Genomic DNA, 22,192 nt, shown 5'->3' with positions numbered 1-22,192 from the left:
AACAAAGGAAGAGCACTTACTTCCATTATGATACTTAATTTCCTAACAGTAAAATGTTAATAAGAAAACAAAATGTGGGAAGAAAAGCCCAGATCTGTATATATTTTAAAAACACTCATAACTAAGACATTTCATACCTGTAAACATGGCATGAAAGTAAGGACTACAGGCAGCCAGCACCACTCTATGTGCAGAGATTTCCATGTCTTCGGCCACAATTGTGACGTCACACAGCAAATTCTGACTGTTTACAAAGCAGAGAGAGAAAAACAATTTAATGATACCAATAAACAATGTATCGAACGTCCTTTGCAAAAAGCTTACAGTGAAAGCCCACTCCTCCGAAGTTGAGGCTAACTTTTAAAACTGCCATCCTGGGATCCCTGGGTGGTGCAGCGGTTTGGCGCCTGCCTTTGGCCCAGGGCGCGATCCTAGAGACCCGGGATCGAATCCCACGTCGGGCTCCCGGTGCATGGAGCCTGCTTCTCTCTCTGTCTCTCTCTGTCTCTCTCTCTCTCTCTCTGACTATCATAAAAAAAAAAAAAAAAAAAAAAATTAAAACTGCCATCCTCTGGGGCACGTGGGTGGCATAGCTGGTTAAGCAGCTGACTCTTGGTTTCGGCTCAGGTCGTGATCTCAGGGTCCTGGGATCAATCCCCCACTTCGGGCGCTGCACTCAGCAGAGTCTGCTTCAGATTCTCTCTCTCTCTCTCTCTCTCTCTCTCTCCCTCTGCCCCTCTTACTCCTGTGCATTCTCTCTCTCCAAAACCTTTTTTTAAAAAATAAACAAAACTGCCGTCCTTTAAAACAGAATTCCTAAACATGAAGCACATAGAAAACAGTCATGACAGATGCCTGACATGCATTGGGCCGTCACTCAGAATCTTGCCTTTGTTTATAGAGAAATCCTTCCCAATTTGATCATTGATTTCTCAACCTAAAATAAATTACTGGCAGCAAACCATCAATGGATCATAAAAGGGGAGGTCGTTTGAATTAAGAACATCAGCAGAAGTAGCAGATGGCAGTCTGACATTAGGATGAAGACAAAATAAAACATATGCAGAAAACCAAATTGGGTCAAAGTACCAAAAAAAAGAGATACTTAAAATGATGCTGGGTCATCAAGAAAAGGTAAAATTATATTCAATTACACTTGCTATTTAAAAGGCATAGAAGACATTCGAGGCTTCACTTAATCAGAACATTTTACCAGTGCAAACTATCTCATTACTCACGGCTTAAAAAAAAAAAAAAAAAAAAATTACCATATACAAAATTAAAAAGCGTTTTGTTACCTTAAAACAAACCATTATTCAGCAAACATAATTATACCTCCAATTCTGAAATATCCATTTTAAGTCATTCAAAACCATGTGGTGAACATTTTTTACATTCTACACAAGCTGCTGGATGAGACTCTCCAGCTAAATAAGAATGTCACAGAGTATCTTTTTGGCAAAAAGTGGTGCTGATGCTTCTTCCAGAACAAGCAGGAAGGATCTACCTCTAAAATCGACCTTACTGGTAGTTGTGTCATTTATTTTAAGATTTTATTTATTTATTCATGAGAGAGAGAGAGAGAGAGAGAGAGGCAGAGACACAGGCAGAGGGAGAAGCAGGCTCCGTGCATGGAGCCCGACGTGGGACTCGATCCTGGGACTCCAGGATCACGCCCTGGGCTGAAGGCAGATGCTAAACCACTGAGCCACCCAGGGATCCCCAAGTTGTGTCATTAATAACTAACACAGGTGTGGTGAACCCAAAAGTCCTTCCACGCCTCAAATACCCAAGCACTGAATTTATACGTCTAGCACACACAGGTCACACCTGGCCCCCTCCTCCACTATTCTACTTCCTACAAGGGTGGACCGTCTGCTTCTGTAGTTTCCTAGGAGCGCCCAAGCAACATTTTCACGTGCGCTTTACCAAGTCCTTGAAGTTCTCCAGTTTTCCACACTACTTACAAACTTGTTTCTGTAAAGTTCAAAAGTTTTTGGAGACCCTACTAGCATCTACTTTCCCTCCAGTTGAGGAAAAAATAAAAAAAAGAAGTCCCACTGCACGGGGGATAACTGCATTCCAGGCCTCATGGCTAATGAGCTTGCTGGGACCCTTTAGACTGAAGTATGGTTCACAATGCTGTATGAGAGACCGGGCAGGTCCCACATTAGTCATCAAAGGTGGCATAAGGTCACCCATTTGTGATTCCTCCACTGTGAAAAAATGACAAAGTCTACTGTCTGCTTGGAGAATATAAATCCACTCTGTAATTCCATGAATTCCATGGGTTCACAAGTAACCAGAGTGGGAAAAGTCAGTGGTGTTTTAGGAGAATACTATGCAAGAGCTTTATCTGCATGTATTATCTCATTTAGACCCCACCACAATCTTATGCAGTTGGTATTCTTACAATTTTTACCCCCAAATGTGTTGCTGGGGAAGTAAGGTTAAAGATGAACAATCTCAGGGCAGCCTGGGTGGCTCAGCAGTTTAGCGCTGCCTTCGGCCCAGGGCGTGATCCTGGAGACCCGGGACCAACTCCCACGTCGGGCTCCCTGCATGGAGCTTGCTTCTCCCTCTGCCTATGTCTCTGCCTCTCTCTGTGTGTGTGTCTCTCATAAATAAATAAAAATCTTAAAAAAAAAAAAAAAAAAAGATGAACAATCAGCCTCAAGTCCCAACTAGTGGCAATGCCAGCATTCAAATCCATGGAGTCTGGCTCCAAAGCCTTTAACCACCACACAAAATCTCCTAAAGTTGTGTGGCTTCAAGACCTGTGAAAGCTCAAATAAAATAGGGAATAAAAAGTATACATCAAGTAACACCAACGTATTAGTTGACATACTATATACCAAAAGAAATTTTTTGAAGTTCTACATATAATTTTAGTGGGGTTTTAGCACTAACTCTACAAGAACAGTTAAAAAAAAAATCAAATTCAACAAAGCACTGCAAGATCATCTCTGCCCTTAAGGAGTCTAGCAGAAAGGACTGACAATGCCAAGATTATAGGATAAAGTGGAAAACATCAAAAAGGTGCTATGGGAATAGGGAAGCATTTAAATCAGATTAGGGGTCAGAAGAGACTTCCTGCAGCTACCAGAAGAAAGGCAGACAGAGAGAGAGAGAAGGGCGAGCAAAGAGCAGGAGAAGGATGGGTTGAGGGTCAGGAGAGTTGCACACAGTCTCTCAAGCATGGGGCTTCCAGGGCGTCCACGTGGCTCAGTCAACTAAGCATCTGCCTTCAGCTCAGATCATGATCCTGGGGACCTGGGATCCAGTCCTACATCAGACTCCCCGCTCCTCAGAAAGCCTGCTTCTCCCTCTGTCTCCGCCTGCCTCTCATTCTTTCTCTCTTAGGAGGAAGAAGAAGAAGGAGAAGGAGGAGGAGGAGGAGGAGGAGAAGGAGAAGAAGGAGAAGGAGAAGGAGAAGGAGAAGGAGAAGGAGAAGGAGAAGGAGAAGGAGAAGGAGAAGGAGGAGAAGGAGAAGGAGAAGGAGAAGGAGAAGGAGAAGAAGAAGAAGAAGAAGAAGAAAAAGAGAGGAGGAGGAGGAGGATGGGGCCATCTAGGCTTTCCTATAAGGATCAGAGCCTTGAGGACACCCCTCAAAGGTGAGTCGAATACATCTTGATGCCTATTTTCCTTCTGTGTAGGAAATCCTTCTTAGTGCTCTAGTTTCAAGATGGAACTTAAGTGGAATTACACTCGAAACCCCCAAATCACATAATTAATTACATCTAGCTTCAATTTCAATTACTCATTGATCGAAACCATCTAGCATAACACCTGCTGGTTGTCACATAATTAGCTTGGCCTTCCGGCTTATTAACTGATGTTAGCTAACGAACAAGGTAAAAACACTGCCAAGTTAGTATGCAGCCACACCCTGGGTTAAGTCACACACAATCTAAACATTCCAAAACAATAACATATTTAGTGCTAGTGCTTCATTTTTTACCTCTTTGTCTCCAGCAATAACATATTTTAAAAGAGCACTCAGAGATAAGAGAGATCTGACCAAACTTCTGATCTTCCAATCAGTGTGTCTGAGTCTGGCCCTTACCTCTTTCCAAATGTGCACATTCATAAGAAGTAGAATAACTTTTGGGTGAGGAGGAGTGAGCTATAAATGAAAAGTCTGGCAATTTTTACCTTACCTAAAAATAAGAGCAATTTGTATAGCAGCCCATACCTAGAGTCTACATGGTGCGTTTCTGAGTTTGTAATCCTATTACTTGAGGCCTAATGAGGGAATGAATAGTAGAAGGAAAAACTCTTCCAGAATAATCAGACAAATAAAGTTGCTATTTAGCAAATTTTGCATTTATTCTCTCATTCATCAAATATCCAGAGTGGCTACTGGTGCACCAAGCACTATGTGCATTTACAATAACAAGATAATGTCCATGAAAGCACGGAGTTTACAGTTGAGTGGGAAGAAACAGAGAAGCTAGTAGCTAATTGCAGAAGGAATCTATAGCTTTTAAGATGGGGCAGGTGTGGGGTGTTTGAGAATGCACGAGAGAGGCCAAGTCCAGCCTGAAGGACGCTTTGCAAAGAAGTTGTCTCTAAGCTCAAACGTGGAGAAGAGCAAATACAGGCCTTATGTAAAACTCAAATTGCCCAGAAAAATGAAAGGCACTCCATCTCCTAAATGAAACAACATCATGCAAACTGGTCCTTCTCAGGAAAGAGAAGGCTTTGAAAATGAGGGGGGCACTTGATGGGATGAGCACTGGGTGTTATGCTATATGTTGGAAAATTGAACTCCAATTAAAAAAAAAATTAATGAAACCTGCCCAAACATACCAAGACAGCCTTTAGTTTTCTAATATAAAGTGACCAAATTCCTAAGACTGGAAAAACCTATTACCGTTGTGATATCTTCTCAAAATAAAATATGTCAACCGGCTCTGAGAGGTCAAAAATAATTAGTAGTCACATGAAACAAGAATTTACTTTCTCCTGGAAGTGGGGGAGGTGAGGCGATCACATGGCACCCGTCCACCTTCCTTCCCCAGGTGCCAGGGAAAACTTGGAGGAGGTCCTGCCACATGGAGTGGAGTCAGGGTAACGGCCGAAGTACCGGGCGGGTGAGGTGAGCTGTCGGCAAACCACAGCCCACAGCCAGGAACGTGCCCAAAGCCATCTCTGCAACAGCGTCGGCTGTTAGGATAAAGGAACAACAGCAAAACATAAAAAGAAACGAGGCAAGGGGTCAGAGATCAAGGCAAGAAGGAAAGAAGCTAAGGAAACTGAGAATTGGGCAGGAACCAGAGGGTGAGCCAGACGTGGGTGCTGCTGGGCGCACGGCTGCATCACGGAGCACTGGCTGCTCGGCACGAAGGGGGGTGGGCCAGGGGATGAGCTGATTTAGGGTGAAAGGCTTCCCGGCTGCTGACTTAGTCATATTTAACCAAACCTCCTATAACTGACAGTTTCATTTAACAGACAAGGGAGATGCAATCTGGCTATAATGTCAATGCTCTCCGAAGAGCAACAGAACTCCGTGACGAGTGTCACCAACTGTCTCCTTTTCCTTCTTAAAACCGTGACAGTTTGATTTGGATATGAATTTGAATTTCCGTGGCAGTCAGGCACAGGGAAAAAAACTTAAGATGTTGGGTTTAGTAAGATTCACCATCACAGTAAAAGTCCTAAAAAATAGCACGGCCCCCTCAACAGATTTGCACCTGCTGAGATTTTCAAACAGGAAGCAGGAAGTGGTGGCCGTCAAGTTGGAAAGGTAGGAAAACCCACTACAGGGACTTGGAAACTGCCTGGAACTACGAAAGGGTCCCAGAATAGAGGGTATTATTCTTCTCAAATAGAATCGAGACAGCAGAATGACGTGAAACATGACAAGACGGAGCTACAGGAAGACGTGGGGGAAAGCGTGTCACCGAATACCTCAGAGAAGGGAAGGAGACATCTCCAGATCTGACGACCTACAAGCACACGTGGTCACAGTTGAGAGCAGAAGACGGAAAGGATGATTAGAAATAAAGTGAAAGATGATATTAGGGACAGAGGAAAGCTGGTGGGGAGGGAGAAAAGAGAAATGAGGCAGGCGCAGGATTTCAAGGGGGAAAGAGTAATGCAGGGATGAATTTCTGAATATGCGAACGAAAGCCTGACTATGGGGTAGAAATGTAGGATGTATACAAAGGGAACTTCCTCATTAAAAGGTTCTTTTTTAGGGGCAGCCCGGGTGGCTCAGGGGTTTAGTGCCTGCCTTTGGCTCAGGGCCTGATCCTGGAGACCTGGGATCGAGTCCCACGTCGGGCTCCCTGCATGGAGCCTGCTTCTTCCTCTGCCTGTCTCTGCCTCTCTCTCTCTCACTCTGTCTCTCATGAATAAATAAATAAGATATTAAAAAAAAAAAAAAAAAGTTCTTTTTAGGGCAGCCTGGGTGGCTCAGCAGTTTAGCACCTGCCTTCGGTCCAGGGCGCGATCCTGGAGTCCCAGGATCGAGTCCCGCATCCGGCTCCCTGCGTGGAGCCTGCTTCTCCCTCTGCCTCTCTCTCTCTCTCTCTCTCTCTCTCTCTCTCTGTGTGTGTGTCTCTCATGAATAAATAAATAAAATCTTAATAAAATAAAATAAAATACAATGTTCTTTTTAACTGGAGAGCTAAATCATGGGATACGCTAGGCTATGACAATTTAAAGAAAAAAGCCAGAGTGAGATCTTCTCATTTTCTAATTTAAGAGCTCTGAAACAGAACACCATCTCGCATGTGGTAGGTGTTCAACAACTCAGAGAAAGGGAAAAGACACAAAGTCGGGTCAGTAAACTACCTCACTACTACTTGTTATTCGTAATGTTTGAAATGTGCAATAAGTCTACCCATGCTCCATAAACACCCCTTAAAAAGAGACCAATCAGGGCAACCCCGGGTGGCTCTGCGGTTTGGCGCCGCCTTCGGCCCAGGGCGTGATCCTGGAGTCCCGGGATCGAGTCCTACGTCGGGCTCGCTGCATGGAGCCTGCTTCTCCCTCTGCCTGTGTCTCTGCCTCTCTCTCTCTCTCTCTCTCTGTCTCTCTCATGAATAAATAAATAAAATCTTTAAAAAAAAAAAAAAGAGACCAATCACATGTGCTTAAGAAACACTGTGGAAGGGATCCCTGGGTGGCGTAGCGGTTTGGTGCCTGCCTTTGGCCCAGGGCGTGATCCTGGAGACCCGGGATCGAATCCCATGTCGGGCTCCTGGTGCATGGAGCCTCCTTCTCCCTCTGCCTCTCTCTCTCTCTCTCTCACTGTGACTATCATAAATAAATAAAAATTTTTAAAAAATTAAAAAAAAAAAAAAAGAAACACTGTGAAAGATTACCAGTTAAAATGAGACGAGAAGCTTCAAACTACACCTTAAATTTTTCTAAATAAACGAGTCTATTTGACTTGGGGGCTCTTCCCAACTGCTCCGTCCTTCCAAGAATGTTTTACAGTCTACTCTAGTACAACATGAAAGCAAAAGAACCTCACTACCTGAAGTTCTTCACAGGAAAAAATAAATGTTAATTAGAGTAATAAAAAATTCACATAGGAAAAACAATAAATATTAGAGTAATAAAAAATTCACATTGGAAAAAAAAATTCACAGCGTTATGTGATTTAAAATCTCTTTTACAGGGATCCCTGGGTGGTGCAGTGGTTTGGCGCCTGCCTTTGGCCCAGGGCGCGATCCTGGAGACCCGGAATCGAATCCCACGTCAGGCTCCCGGTGCATGGAGCCTGCTTCTCCCTCTGCCTGTGTCTCTGCCTCTCTCTCTCTCTCTCTCTGTGACTGTCATAAATAAATAAAAAATTTTAAAAAAATCTCTTTTACAAACAGAGATATAAAGCTATGAAAAGAAAGGCAGACTCACTTAAGTTTGTTCTTTAATTCACCTGCCATCTAAGCAACAGAATACAAATAACTGAAGAGCCACAACTCAAACTTTTCATAGATGCACAACAGATAACACAATCCGACTAGCGGTCTGGATCCGCAAGGTCTAAAAGTCCCCGAGGAAAAAAACTACAATAAACACTCCTTTAAGACAGAACTTCGGGATCCCTGGGTGGCGCAGCGGTTTAGCGCCTGCCTTTGGCCCAGGGCGCGATCCTGGAGACCCGGGATCGAATCCCACGTCGGGCTCCCGGTGCATGGAGCCTGCTTCTCCCTCTGCCTGTGTCTCTGGCGCTCTCTCTCTCTCTGTCTCTCAGTCTTTCATGAATAAATAAATAAATAAAATCTTAAAAAAAAAAAAAAGACAGAACTTCAGGCTTTTTTGTTTAAATTATCTTTGGAAATGTAAAACTGCTGCTATAACTGAATCAGTAAGTATTTATGGCTTATATGTGATGAATAGGGGCGCGTTTGAATTGCTTCCCACGACTCATCCTTACTGAAAACCTTCAACTCCTAAACCGAACTTAAGGATCAAATTCTCTTCCTTCTGAACCAGTGACGGGGGGCCCCGACTAAGAGCCCTTGAAATTTTTCAAGCTCAAATACAGTCTTATCCCATAACCCACAAAATGAAGTTTTTCTGTTTAAAATTTTTTGAAGGCGAAATGCTACCTCTTGACATTTCCTTTCTTTGGTCATCTCAAAAAGCCCACAGCATGACGTTCTCAAAAAAAACATACGTCCGAGATTTCGTCTGCTTGTCTTCTCCACAGACCCAACACAGCGCGTTGCACATAATGAGCACCCTGTGAAGATCTACTGATTTGATTTTGAAGATGTTAGTGTTCAGAAAAACTCCAACCCCCGCCAATTCACGCTTGGGAAATTTAAAGAGCTGAATTTCCTGCCAGAGATGTGTTGCTAAAAAGACCCGTCCTTTCACTACGCTGCCAGGTTGCTCCTCCAACATCATTAATCTTACAGTGCTGCTCCCTTTTTCAAAAGCTTCCCCGATTTCCGTTGCCCACAGGATGGAGTCCAAATGCACCACGCCACTGAAGCCTGCACGATTCTGTCCTCCTGCTTCCTAGCCTGTTCTGCACAGACTCCGCAGCATGAACTCTTGATTCGCTTCATCCAGCAAGTTCTGCGTATCCGCTCCCTAGCTCATGCCGTGACCCAGGCCAGGGACCCAGGCCAGGAACCGCCTCTCCTCTGCGAATCCTATGCTCCGGCAGGCCCAGCAGAAACCACGTCTGTGGCTGCTTAGAGTTCTCCTGCGCACACCCTCTTGGGCTCACGGCCCTCCACCATCCCACCCCCCTCCCCAGACGGCTCCTGCGGGGATCCAGACGCCCGCGGGGACCGGCCAAGTCCGGGGGGCCCCGCTCCGCCTTCCGGGGCCTGCTTGCTGATCTCAGAGGAGAGCCAGCTGCTCACAGACACTTGTGGAATACACTGTTCAGGAGTGACTGCAGGGCTCTCAAACCAAGTAATTTAACGTTATGCAAGCTCGTATTGGGCCAGGACAGGGAGCTCTATCTGGGCCTCTTGTCTAAAAAAGAAACAAAACCAAAAATCTATTACTTCCATCAGCCAAAGGTTCGTAAACTCTCTCTCTCTCTCTCTCTCTCTCTCTCTCTCATTCTCGTTTGGCTGCAATGCTACGAGGTAGACGTGAGGGCCCAAGGGCAGAGTGGTAAGAACAAGGAAGTTCCCCCTTCCCAGGAGTCAGGAAACCACTCTCAGCTACCCCTTCCTGGCGGCAGGAAGTTGATGCAATGACAGGAAATCAAAGATTTCCAGCTGTTTAAGGAGTAGGCCTCATCAGAGATTTTTTTTTTTTTTAATTACTCAAATGGGCCAGAAGGGGTAAGAGAGAAGTGAATGACGTTAAAAACAAACAAACAAAAGGGTTCTGATGAACTCCAAAGAGAGCTTATTTTTTAAAACACCACCGGTCAGTGACTGTATTAAAACAATCCCGGTCAGAGGGCTGGGAGCCAACACCCTCTGGCCTTTCAAAGGTCGCTCTTTGTTCTGCACATCAGCATCAACTACCAGCCTGTGACACATTAGCTCCCGAAACGGGTGCACGGTGTGACACAAAGATTGAGGTACCGTTTCACAGCCATACAGTCCACACCCAAAACAGGACAAATAGGTGCAGGGAGGCTGGCGCTGCCCAATGCCAGGATGAGGCAAGGCCCTCACCGCTGCGCAGGTCAGGAGAGCACCTCACAGGCCCGGAGAATGTTGGAGCAGCCACCTTGCGCTCCATCCCGCCCACGCCCCTCATTTTACAGCTAAGGCTCCGAGAGGTAAGAGAGCTGGCCCAAGGCCAAAGAGTTTGTCCCCAAACCTGGGTCACCCACCTCAGGAGAAGGTGTCGCCTTCCCTGAAGTTTAGTGAGTCAGGCCTGGGTCAACAGAGACCTACCCACCAGCGGAAGGTCACAGCGACCGCGCCCCATGGGAGGGGGAGGAAATGTGGACAGGCCCAGAAAGAGCCAGTCTTTCAAGACTTTTCAAAGAAAAAAGAAGCCATTAAAAACCGCAGTCTTAATATGACCAGACTGTTTTCTTACGTTTCTTTCTGTTGCATTGAGGAACCGCTGCAGTTTACCTTCTAATAACTACTGTTATGATGGAATTAAAAAACTAAAACAGCACAGCCAGGCCTGCTGGATTACCCCAACTATCTATCTGCATTCGCCCAAAGACTAAAATGAAAATACATTTATTAAAAATGCTATCATTACACTGTATGTTAACTAGAATTTAAACAAAAATTGGGGGGAAAATAATTAGTATTGAAAATAAAAATAAAAAATGGGGCACCTAGGTAGCACAGTCAGATAAACATCAGACTTGGTTTCAGCTCAGGTCGTGATTTCAGGGTCCTGGGAAAGGCCTTCCTCACTCTCTGAGCTTAGCTCCTGTGCTTAGCCCACAGTCTGCTTGTCCCTATCCTACCCCCTCTGCTGCTCCCCCCTCTTCCTCTTGCACGAGTCCTCTCTCTCAAAGTCTTTAGCAAAATAAATAAATAAAAACAAAAATACTATCAGAGCAGGAATAGGAAGCAAGTCAAATATGTAACAGTCGAATCTCTCTCCAAACCACTTTCCACCTGGTAGCCAATAAGTTTTCTTTTTTTAAAAAAATGTATATTTTATTTATTTATCCATGAGAGACACACAGAGAGAGAGAAGAGAGGCAGAGACACAGGCAGAGGGAGAAGCAGGCTCCCTGGAAGCCTGATGCAGGACCTGATCCCAGGACCCTGAGATCACACCCTGGGCTGAAGGCAGATGCTCAACCACTGAGCCACAGGTGCCCCTGTTCTTTTCAAAATGAAAATCTAATCATGTCATTACCCTGCTTAAAAGTCTCCAGTGGCTTCCTCCCATGACAACTCCTGATAAAGACCAAAATGTATAAGGCCCTAAGTCTGCTGGGCCCCACCTGCCCACTCAGGCTTCTCTCTTGCCTGAGGCCCCCCAACCTCCCCCACCCGGCCGTCTGCACTCCAGCTGCCCCTCAGTTCCTCCCACGAGGCCAGCTCCCACCTACCACCAGGCTTGGGGCCTGCCATTCCCCGTGCCCGGAACCCTGTTCCCTAATCTTTCCCACCCCCCCATTCTGGCTTCATTTCTCTACCTCTATTTTGCTTTGGATCTCAGCACAACTATTTCTACTTTCCCAAGGAAGCCCGTTCTGACCGCTGTTATCCACCTTCACAGCACCAGGCAGCCCTCCTTTGTGGCACTACCATTAAAATGTACAGTAAATTATGTGTGTAATTCTCTGATTAATGCCTGCTTCCTGCATTCAACCATTGGCTACATGTCTGTTTTTGCTCACCATTCTATCTCCGGCGCCCAAAAGATAAATATTCGCTGAATCTTTAAGTAAAGAAGAAATAAATGATGGACCCGAAGCGTGGGCTTTTAGGAAAGACATAGCACAGACAGATTGAAGGAAAAGTATAAGTCATTCCCTTCTTTGTAGTCCAAGCTTTCAAATATATGGGGGGGGGGGGGGAGGAGGATGTCTTTCATAAACAGCTAAGAAAACTAAACCAAGACTATTACTACATACTTAGTCTTTTAATTAAAAAACCATTCATGCATCATCAACTTTTTTGGGGGGGGGAAGGGCAGAGAAAGGAGGAGAGAATCTTAAGCAAGTTCCACCATCAGCACAGGGCAGAGCTCCATCTCACAACCCTGATATCACGACCTGGGCCCAAATCAGGAGTCAGACGGTTACCTGACTGAGCCACCACCCAAGTGCCTCTCAATCAACGTTTAAAGTCGCTTCTTTCCTATCAGTGATTCTCAAAATTATGATTCTCAACATACTTGAGAATTACCTTAGCCATGGGCAGGTACCAGTCCTCAAAATTACTACCACTACAACCACCACCACCTAAGTCACGTTTTCTTTCCATATTCTTGGTGGTAAGTTAGAAACCCTAGACCAATGCTGTCCAGTAGAGAAACATGGGATATATGTGTCATATAAAACATAATGGAATGTCAAAATCTTGTAGCAATCATATTAAAAAAAAAGAAACAAGTGAAAATAATTTCAATAATCTATTTAACCCAAAATATCCCATATATTATCATTTCAAAATGCGATTGATATTCTTAAAACATATTAAAAAAACATTTTACATTCTTTTTTTGTACTAAATCTTGGAAATCCATTATATATTTTCCACTTACAGAACATCTCCATTCAGACGAGCCACACATGGCTAATGGCTACCATATGGGACACAGAAGTCTTATACTACCCATGCTTCTCATAAAAAAAAAAAAAAAAACCACCTGCCGAAAAAGCTTTTAATGTTCTCTGTATCACACAAAGCAACAATGAGGCACAAAGAGTATATTCACTATAAACAACTGAAAAATAAAGGAAGAGACCCATGGTTACATGTGTATGAATGCAACAATACCTTCTTAATTCGTTCATGACTTTAAAAGCTTTCTTCATGTGCCAAGGATTCACTGTCACTGGGCAGTGTTTTTCAGTATTATCATCTTTTGAATCGAGAGGCTTCTGATGACCCTGCTTTGTGCATCTGTACATAAAAAGAAAAGAACAAAACAAACAGAAATAAACGGAAAAGGCCTTATTACAGATAATTTAGTCCAGGCTTATCAGCCTACAAGAGATAACAATGAGTCTCCCACACTCATACAGCATATCCCAATGTAAGATTAACACACAAAAATTCAGAACATTTTCTGATGGTCACTAGGATTTTAACCAAAAAAAGCGGGTAATCACTTCCACAGTGTCAAAGCTCAGAAAATTCAGTAAAAGTGGTTCAACAGACAACTTGAAGTAAAAATGCTGAAAAATGATCCTCTGTGTTAGAAATTAACCTGCGTTTAACAATCCGTTGTAGTCATATATTATTTACAAGCATTTTACAAGACAGGGACAGGATCATATTTTACACCAACTTCAAAGCCTCAGAATCTGATTTGAGTTTCGCTCTCCACCACCCAGGTTATTTACTCCACATATTTCAGACCTGCTTTTGCAACAATTAATCACGTTAGGTAGAGTTTATTGAGTATTTGCTATACAGTGGCAACAGTGCTAAGTCATTTACTTGCATTAGTTGCTTAATCTTCACAACAGCTCTGTGAACTCATTACTATTATGATACCCATTTAATAGATAAAAAGGTGAAGGCAAAAAAAATAATTTGGTTAACTAAATAGCAGAGCTGGGTAAGACTCGAGTCACTCTGAGTCTTTGAGCTCATTCTTTTTACTAACGTTCAATACCATTTCCTACATTAAGCAATGATACTTAACTTCAAATTTAAACAAAATTTTTAAAAGCATGAGCTAGATTCGTATTGCTGTATAAATTATTCTTTTGAGTCTCGGAGGCAAAAAAAAAAAAAATTAACAAATAAAATCAGGGTGCCACGGCTGGGAAGGGGGATTAACTGCTAACTTTTTGAGGAGACGGCTGCGCAACTCCAGAAATGTACTAAAAATCACTGACTTGTATAATTCTAATAGGTGAATTTTAGGGCATGTAAATTCTATCTCAATAGAACTAAAAAAAAGTCAGGATGCCAAATTAAGCCTAAAGAAATCATACAGTATATATCTCACAAAAAACAGGCAAGCATTATTTATTGATGTGTTTCTCCTCCCACTTCTTCCTTTCCTGGCCCATTTTGAAAGGATCATTCATTTTTAAAATATTACCTCTCACAAATTCATTCAGCAAATATCTGAGTGCCAACTATGTACCAAGCACTGTTCTAGGCACTTGGAATATATGTGAACAATGAACAAAAAAAGACGCCTATTCTCAAAGAGCCTGGAGTCTAGCAGGGGAGAGGGGAGACAGGGAGGAGACAACACACCAGTGAAGAGGAAGCACATCAGAAAATAAGGGTGATGAATACAAGAAAAACAGCAGGGTACAGAGAGCAAGAGTATGGAGTGCTGCAACTTGCACTAGTCAATAGGGTCATCAGGTCATCAAGAGCCCAACTGAGAAGTATGATTTGAACAAGGACTAGGTGAGAGAACGTCCAGAAGGAATGAAGAGCTATAGCACAGGCCTGTACGTGCTTGGTGTGTTCCGGGAACTCTGAGACCATGGCTGGGGCTGGGGGAGGGGCAGAAAGAAGCGCAAATCACGTAGGGCCTGTAGGATGCTATAAGGACTTTGGCTTTTACCCCGAGTGGAAGAGGGAGGCACTGCAGAAGACTGATACAATCCAACCGACGTTTTCAAAGGATCACTTTGCTGTTGGTTGAGAATAGTCCATGTGGGCAAAGATGAAAGAGGGCTAACCACTTAGGAGAGCAACGCAGTAGGGGATGACGGGGCTCAGGGCACGGGAGTAGCAGTGGCAGTAGGAGCAGTGATGAGAAACGGTTGGGTTCTGGCTTATTTTAAAGGTAGTGCCAACAAAATTTGTTGACAGGATACATGTACCATGTCAAAGAAAATCCGAACAATTTCTTGAGTTGAGTAACTGGCTTGAGTAACTGGAAGGATTGGGTTTCCATTCATTGAGATGGGCGAGGCTGCAGGTGGAACCGATTTGGGGGTAGGAAGATCAAGGGCTTAGTCTTCATACGTGTTGCTTATCAGACATCCAAGTAAAGATATCACACTGGCATATCAGAGTCTAGAGTTGGAGAGAAAACTTTAGCTGGATAGAAATGTGGGGATCATTGATTACATAGAAAGTACATGAAGCAACGAAACTCAGGCGCTCAAACCTTACTGTAACCCCCACCCTCAACCGTAGATGCTGTCCTTGCTTATTTCTCCACGTCCCAAGACTCAACAGTGGTTGACTAGGCATCCGATTCTTAGAGGATTTGCATTGTCCCCATTCCCTGGAGAGTTCTGAGAGTTTTTAAAGGGGCTTTACAAATAAATGAGTACAAGACACCGCCTCCAGGGGGTGAGCCCACAGCTGGAGTGGGAGAGCAAGACGGTGCACCCGTGGCCTCTGTGTGTGTGTGTGCACGTGTGTATGTGCGTGAAGAGAGGGATGAGCCATACCTGGCCTGAGAAGAAGAGCACGTCTAGGAGCCAAGGATGAAAGAATATTGAGATCTGACGAGGAGACTGGGAAACATTTCACAGTAGAAGACAATCTCATAATGCTATTTCCCCACCATTCTTTCACAGAGAAAACAGTAGGGGAAAGGAAATCATGCAGATACATACAACCTATGCAAACTTTCGGGGCGCCGGGGTGGCTCGGTGGTTGAGCGTCTACCTTTGGCTCAGGGGTCTTGATCCCATAGTCCCAGGATCAAGCCCCACATCGGGCTCCCTGCATGGAGCCTGCTTCTCCCTCTGCCTGTGTCTCTGCCTCTCTCTCTCTCTCTGTCTCTCCTTAATAAATAAATTCTTAAAAAAAAAAAAAAAAAAACTATGCAAACTTTCTGACACACAACGCTGAATGCCCACATGTACGGCCAGTCAGGGTTTACATCTGCTTCTAGTTTAATAACTTCAGAGCGCACAACAGAGGAGAAACAGACGATTGAGGCCTGGCAAAGCCATCACAGAAGGCTTCTCAGGGCTCAGAATGGGAGCGAAAGCAACTCAGCCCGAGAAAGAATGACATCATTTAAGAGTCAAGAGGGTTTATATTTGCTTAAGAAATTATGAATTAAAATTTCCTGCATTATAGGATTAAATAACTTTAAGACCGCACTCTCTAACCACCGGGATCTACGCTGGTGCGTTCTTAAGGCTATTTTCAGCTCCTGCTTTTTCTGATGTGCTCCAAAAACTCTACGAGAAAAGACTTTAGTCAAAGGCTTAAAGGAATAAGTGAGAAATAACACTGAATTTTTTTTTTAAAGTGTTCTCCGTACGGAGAGCTGCTTAGAAATACAGCGCCCTGGCGCACAGGGCTGCGGCTGCAGCAGGGACGCCCTCCCCGTGATGCCCCCTCCCGTGGCCTTCGTGTCAGGGTCTCTCCAGAAGCGGAACCGAGTGACGGGAAGCCCGTGCCTCGGGCCCGGTGTGGAAGCGAGCGGCGCTGCAGGTGGCAGGTGGCAGGTGGCAGGCGGCAGGCGGCAGGCGAAGGGCCGCCCCACCGGGCCCGGCTCCCTGCCGAGGCGGGAGCACCTGCTCCAGAGAAGCTCCTGGACGGCTGCGAGAACCGGGAGAACCGTCTTCCTCAAATTGTCCGGAGGAGATACTTTTCAAGGTTCTTGCATTCGTGAATCTTTCCCCAACCCCATGCTCTGCCCAGGCAGGCTTAAAACTGTGCTAAGAGCCTGTCGTCACCAAAACACACTCTCAAGTGGGTGAGGTTTCCAGGGTCTGGACCCCATACACAGCTGCAGGCCAGGGGCTCCTCCGATCCGGCCCCCACCCCCGCTGGCGGCCAGCGAGCTCCAGAGACCAGCGAATGCGGAGGCTGCTGCTCCCGGGCTCTCCCTCCAGGGTCAGGGTCCTCTTGGGGACGCACCTCAGAAAGGACGACGGTTGCTTCAGGCCTAGTGCTTGCTCTGGGGCGGTGGGGCCCCGCGCAGGGGCGGGAGCCAAAGGGCCCACGCGATGCCCTCTCAAGGCGACCCCACCTTCCCTTCACCCCAAGACTCAGGCGAGCCCTTTACGGGGCCACGACAGCGTGACGGGGCCCAGGAGGGGGTGGAAGGCAGCTACGGAGGATCCCAAAGACACAGAACAGGCGAGTGCTATGTCCCCCCACCCCCCAGGGCCAACCATCTCGGACTGAGAACAAGCACTTTACGAGGTTTGGGTTGTTGGGGGGGGGGGGGTCCCGGGGGAATCCACGCTACCCTCGTGTGAAGGATGCAGCCGCAGATGCACCAGGGGCCCAGGTGTGCTCACACGCTCGGCCACGGGCCACCGTCTGCGCCCCCCCCCCCAGCCCCGTCGCCTCAAAAGCCGCAAGACTCCCCTGCGGGCAGGGAGGCCCCCCACAGGGCTCGCCGGACCCACCAAGGGTGCTCGGCAGCTGTGGTGTCCGGAGTGGCCGTGGGCCCCCGGCTCGTTCTCTGCGGGCTTCCCCGCAGGCCGGTGCCCAGCAGCAGGTGGGCACCCAGCAGCGGGCGGGCACCCAGCAGCGGGCAGGCACCCAGCAGCAGGCGGTCATCCAGCAGCGGGTGGGTGCCCAGCAGTGGGCCGGCACCCAGCAGCAGGTGGGCACCCAGCAACCGGTGGGCATCTAGCAGTCGGTGGGCACCCAGCAGCCGGTGGGCACCCAGCAGCAGGTGGGCACTTAGCAGTTGGTGGGCACCCAGCAGCCGGCGGGCACCCAGCAGCAGGCGGGCACCCAGAAACCGGCGGGCACCCAGCAACCGGCGGGCACCCAGCAGCCAGCAGGCACCCAGCAGCAGGCGAGCACCCAGCAGCAGGTGGGCACCCAGCAGCAGGCTGCCATGCTCCCCCGACTCCCTCGCAAGGCCGCCTACCAACCTCGGCCCTTACGTCCCCCTCCAGGTTCCCAACAAGGTGCCCTCCATCCTTGCCTCCCCCCGACAACCGCCCCAGGAGTCAGAGGCCCTAGAGAGAGGGGGCTCCGTCCCGTTCCCGCAGTTGGCTCAGGCCGAGGCGCGGTCTGCAAATTCTCTTCAAGGGTCTGGGACCTGGACTCGGATTAGGTGCGCCCGCAGGCCATCGCCCCCGAGCACACGGCCACGTTGCCAAATAAACAGAGCGTCACCAAATGCTGCCGTCCGCCCTCGGTACGGCGTGTGTGGATCACGCCGGCGAAGGCCTCGAGGAGCCTACCGGGGAGCCTGCTGCCCAAAACCACCCCAACCCCAGGGCAGGGGCCGCTTACACGACGTCACCGCAAGGCCAGGGGAATCCTGCCACCTGCAATGACACCGGTGAACCTAAAAAGTATCACGCTGATCGAAAAAGGCCAAAGACAGATGCCGTCCGATTTCACCTACACACGGAATCTAAACAAACAAACAACAAAAGGGACACACGCTCATGACTTCCAGTTGTAAGTCACGAGGGTAAGACGAACGGCACAGAGAATACAGGCCGTGATACTGTAATGACCTTGCATGATGACAATAAAAAGGAATGCCACTGAATACATTAGTAGAGTACGTGTGTTGCCACAAGTTGTTTCAGATTTCTCCGAGCCGGAAAAGCTGGAAACGCCCAGTTTTCCCAAAATGGATCAGCAATGAGAGCACAGCACTGAACCTACTGGAGGACAGGGGAGGTAACCCCCCCCCCCCCCCATCCAGTCTTGCGGCTTTATGCTAAGCGTGGGGAAGCGCTGGCAGGAGGAGGTGGCGGGATGTCTGAGGCAGAGAGGTTGATGGAAGTCGGAATATAATTGCTCTCTGATAGTAGAACAATAGAGCTGTAAAAAGCTCTGCTTCAGTTCCACTCCGCTCTCTCTCCCTCTCTCCCTCCCACCTACATGACAAACAGCACAATCAGGCACTTTTTGTCCCTGGCAGGGACTATTCCCAGGAAAGGGACCAGGGTAAAAGTAAGCCTTATGCAAGATCAATCTCAGCTTAAAGAAGATGCCATCAACAGTTAGCCCAGCACCGTCAGCCCGGGGCACTTACGATGTGCTAAAACGGGGAGAAGGAGCTTGATGACCCATTTCAAACACTTCCATGTCTCTTATCAACTCATTTTTCTGGCCTTTCCTTGGCCACTTTTCCTAGTGTTACCAGCACTTAGCTAGGAATAGGCACAGCAATTTGATCCAACAATTCCGTTGACTAGGCTACATTTTCTAACACCTGAATGAAAGGCACTCGAAGAGGACCAGAATCAGCTGGAAGACCTCAGCTGCGGCTGTGCCCCTGCCAAACACTAACCAAGTGACCTTGGGTATAGGCCCTTGGCCTCTCTGGGCTTCAGACTGTTAACTTATAAAGCAAGGTTTTGTTATTCCACAAATATGCCTAATACGAAATGCAACAGAAAAGCCAAAGACAATAACACCTCACCCACTTGCCTCAGGAAGCTTGTACGAGCACTAAATACCCTATGAAGGAAAATACAGAGCTAAGAAGAAAAATGTTGAGGTTAGGCGCTAAACTGAATATAGAGATAGATTTTTATGGATTTTATTGATTGGCCTTCCTCATTTTTAATTGCAACATTCAATCAAAAGTTACTAGCAACACTCCAGACAACCACCACTGTTAATAAATCAAGCAGGTAAGCGCTGCCTGGACGCCGGCCGCGCGCCCGAACGTAAGCAGCGACGGATGTAAAGGAGGCTGAGCGCAGGGAACCTCTCCAGTTACCATCTAACTGGGGAGGCACATCTGAAACCACCAGGGAATGGCACAAGTCAGTACACAAGTGCAAGATTATGGGTTACGGATACTGTGGGAATGCAAAGAGCAGCTGGAATGAACTGGAGTAAAGAAGGAAGACTTTTGTGAAGGAAGAGGGTTCCCAGTGGGCGTTGGAAGAATTCCAAGTTGTTTTAACTGGGGGGGCGCGACAGGAAAGGCTGGAGACTCTGGCCTTGTGATAGGGCAGTTTAGGAGGTCAAAAGCACAGACTGATTTTGAACATCCTATAAGATTTGGCCAAAATGACAGGTGGTTCGGATCATCTGGTTGAGATAACTGGTTTGGTAAGTCATTTGATGTGACTGTTGGGGTCAAAATAGTAGATGGACTGAAAGGTGAGGAAAGAACACATAGAGGTTAATAGGAGAAAAGGTAGGAGGGGAAAAAAATGCAGGTATCAAGGGATGAAATCTGTTCATCAGAATAGTAGTAGTCAGAATGGACACTTGAAACCAGGACTCTCCTGTTCCTGGGAGCTGATAAGCTGCGGAGGATGACGAGAGAGGGGAATCAAAGACCATTCCAAGGCTTTGGGTCCCTGGGACCAGAAGAATGATTATTCCATCGAATACATGCAGACGTTATAAACGGAAGTCAGTTTGAGAACTCAGTTTCAGACAAGCTGGATCCGAGATACAAGCTAAGAGTAGATGTTCTGTGAGAAGCTGAAAATCTTAAGACCGAAGCACAGATCCAGAGTCCAAGCATAAGATACAGATGGAGCCACAATTTAGGGATTAATAGTTGATTAAAAAGAACTGGCCAAGACCTGGATCTGTGAGCAGCAGCCACTGCCAACAAAGAGTAACAGAAGAGAAGCCATGTGAGACAGAAAGAAGTGATCAACGAGAGGAGGGTCCCAACTTCGCCTCCACTTGATGACCTATGAAAAGTAATTCACCACCTGAAAAAAGATAACAGAGATCTCCGCTCTAAGGGTGTTGACAAGAGTAAATGAGATCAAGGTAAATCGCATTTAGCAACCTAAAAACTACAGGAGGAAACCAAGAAAAAAGTAGTGGCATGGAAAGCGAGGGCTTGTTTTTCAAGGCAGGATCAGAGAAAAGAACTGGTCAAAAAAAAATACCTGAGCAAATGTCAATAGTCTGAAGCGTAAAACAGTAAAGCACACGACACACAAACTATATTGACCCACGCACTACAATTTGTTCGCTATCAGTGTCAACCCCGAGGAAAAGGACTTTGTTTTCTGAGATATCCCCAGAGCCTGGTCATAGTAAGCAACCAATGATTACAAAGGAACCACCTGCACAACCTTATTATACACAGTAAATACATTTGGAATTCTGAATAATTCTACAGATAAGCATATGAAAAGCAATTTTCATTCTCTGTCTCATATCCCTGCCTATTTAAACAGCATGATCTTAATTATTTTCATAAACACTCCTGATGCAGTTCCATTATAGCCCCAGATGAGTAAACTTAAAGTCACCTTCACGAAAGCACACTTCCTGATATTACTGAGTGCCTACTGTGTGCCTTAGGAAGTACAGATCACAAACAAGGTTTGGGGCTATTTAGTGGGAGGGGGATGAGTGATTTCCCAGCATCAGAAAATTTTAAGACTACTGCAGAAATCTTACCTATTTCCAGAATCCACCTCTCAAGTTCCCATATACACTCCACAATTTTCCTTACATAAAACTTCCCTCAACACACATTGATCCATATCTTCTCTCAACATTACCTTGTCAGTCATCATTGCTCCTAAATATTTTAGACATCTTTGTCACTGAGGAGATTCACCTGTGATCTGATAGCAGCTCAATTTACAGTCCGGTCTATTTAAACAAAAACAAGAATACATTCCAATGTGCCATAAAAGATAGACCAGTGAATATTGGGGTAACCCATGTCAAGGTTCCAAATTCACAGAAATTGAACCTTAAAATTAGAAAGAACATTAAAGGTCATCCAGTCCAGTGGATCACAAACGTCAGACTTCAGTGAACTTTTTACTGGTCTGTGACAAAATACAGAAAGTGTAGTAAGTTTTCATAAAACTAAACTAATCATTTTAAGGACTGTCTTTTAGTCTGAGATAATGTCCTTCTCTGTATTGGGGAAGAGACACCAAAATGTCCTTTCTTTTACCAAAAGACAGTGATGGTTGATAATTATTTTATCGATATTTTTCTTTCTACTGGGCAAAACAAAAAACTTAGCATTTCTGTGTCGGACCTCAGTTTTTTTTCTTTTAACTTCACAGGTCAGTGAAATCCAAAATTCTGAAAACCTCTGCTCTAATTCAACCCATCTTCTGCTGTCTAAATCCCTTAGAACACAGTCAACAAGATGTTTGTCTGCCTACGCTTGAACAACTCTGATGCCAAGAGTCTCCAGTGATGTGGAATCAGTGATCCAAGATATGGTTGTATCTGAGGCGTGTTTGCTTAGTTCTGTGAAGGAAAAGCAAAATGTAAGGCTTGTA

The 22,192-nt window shown here is 46.0% G+C and overlaps 1 protein-coding gene across 1 annotated transcript in view; it reads right to left on the bottom strand.

The window, feature by feature from the left end:
- The window catches only part of KLHL2 (kelch like family member 2), a 97,717-nt gene that overhangs the window by 72,029 nt on the left and 3,496 nt on the right, over positions 1–22,192 (bottom strand). The window contains exons 2-3 of the mRNA XM_077846566.1: positions 12,864–12,989; positions 138–244 (exon numbers count right to left, since the gene is read on the bottom strand). Of these exons, the coding sequence (XP_077702692.1) occupies positions 138–244; positions 12,864–12,989 (233 nt within the window). The remainder of the gene's footprint in view (positions 1–137; positions 245–12,863; positions 12,990–22,192) is intronic.

This window comes from Canis aureus, chromosome 13 (assembly GCF_053574225.1).
Source record: "Canis aureus isolate CA01 chromosome 13, VMU_Caureus_v.1.0, whole genome shotgun sequence".
Lineage (NCBI taxonomy): Eukaryota > Metazoa > Chordata > Mammalia > Carnivora > Canidae > Canis > Canis aureus.
This window is presented reverse-complemented; position numbering and strand designations above follow the sequence as displayed.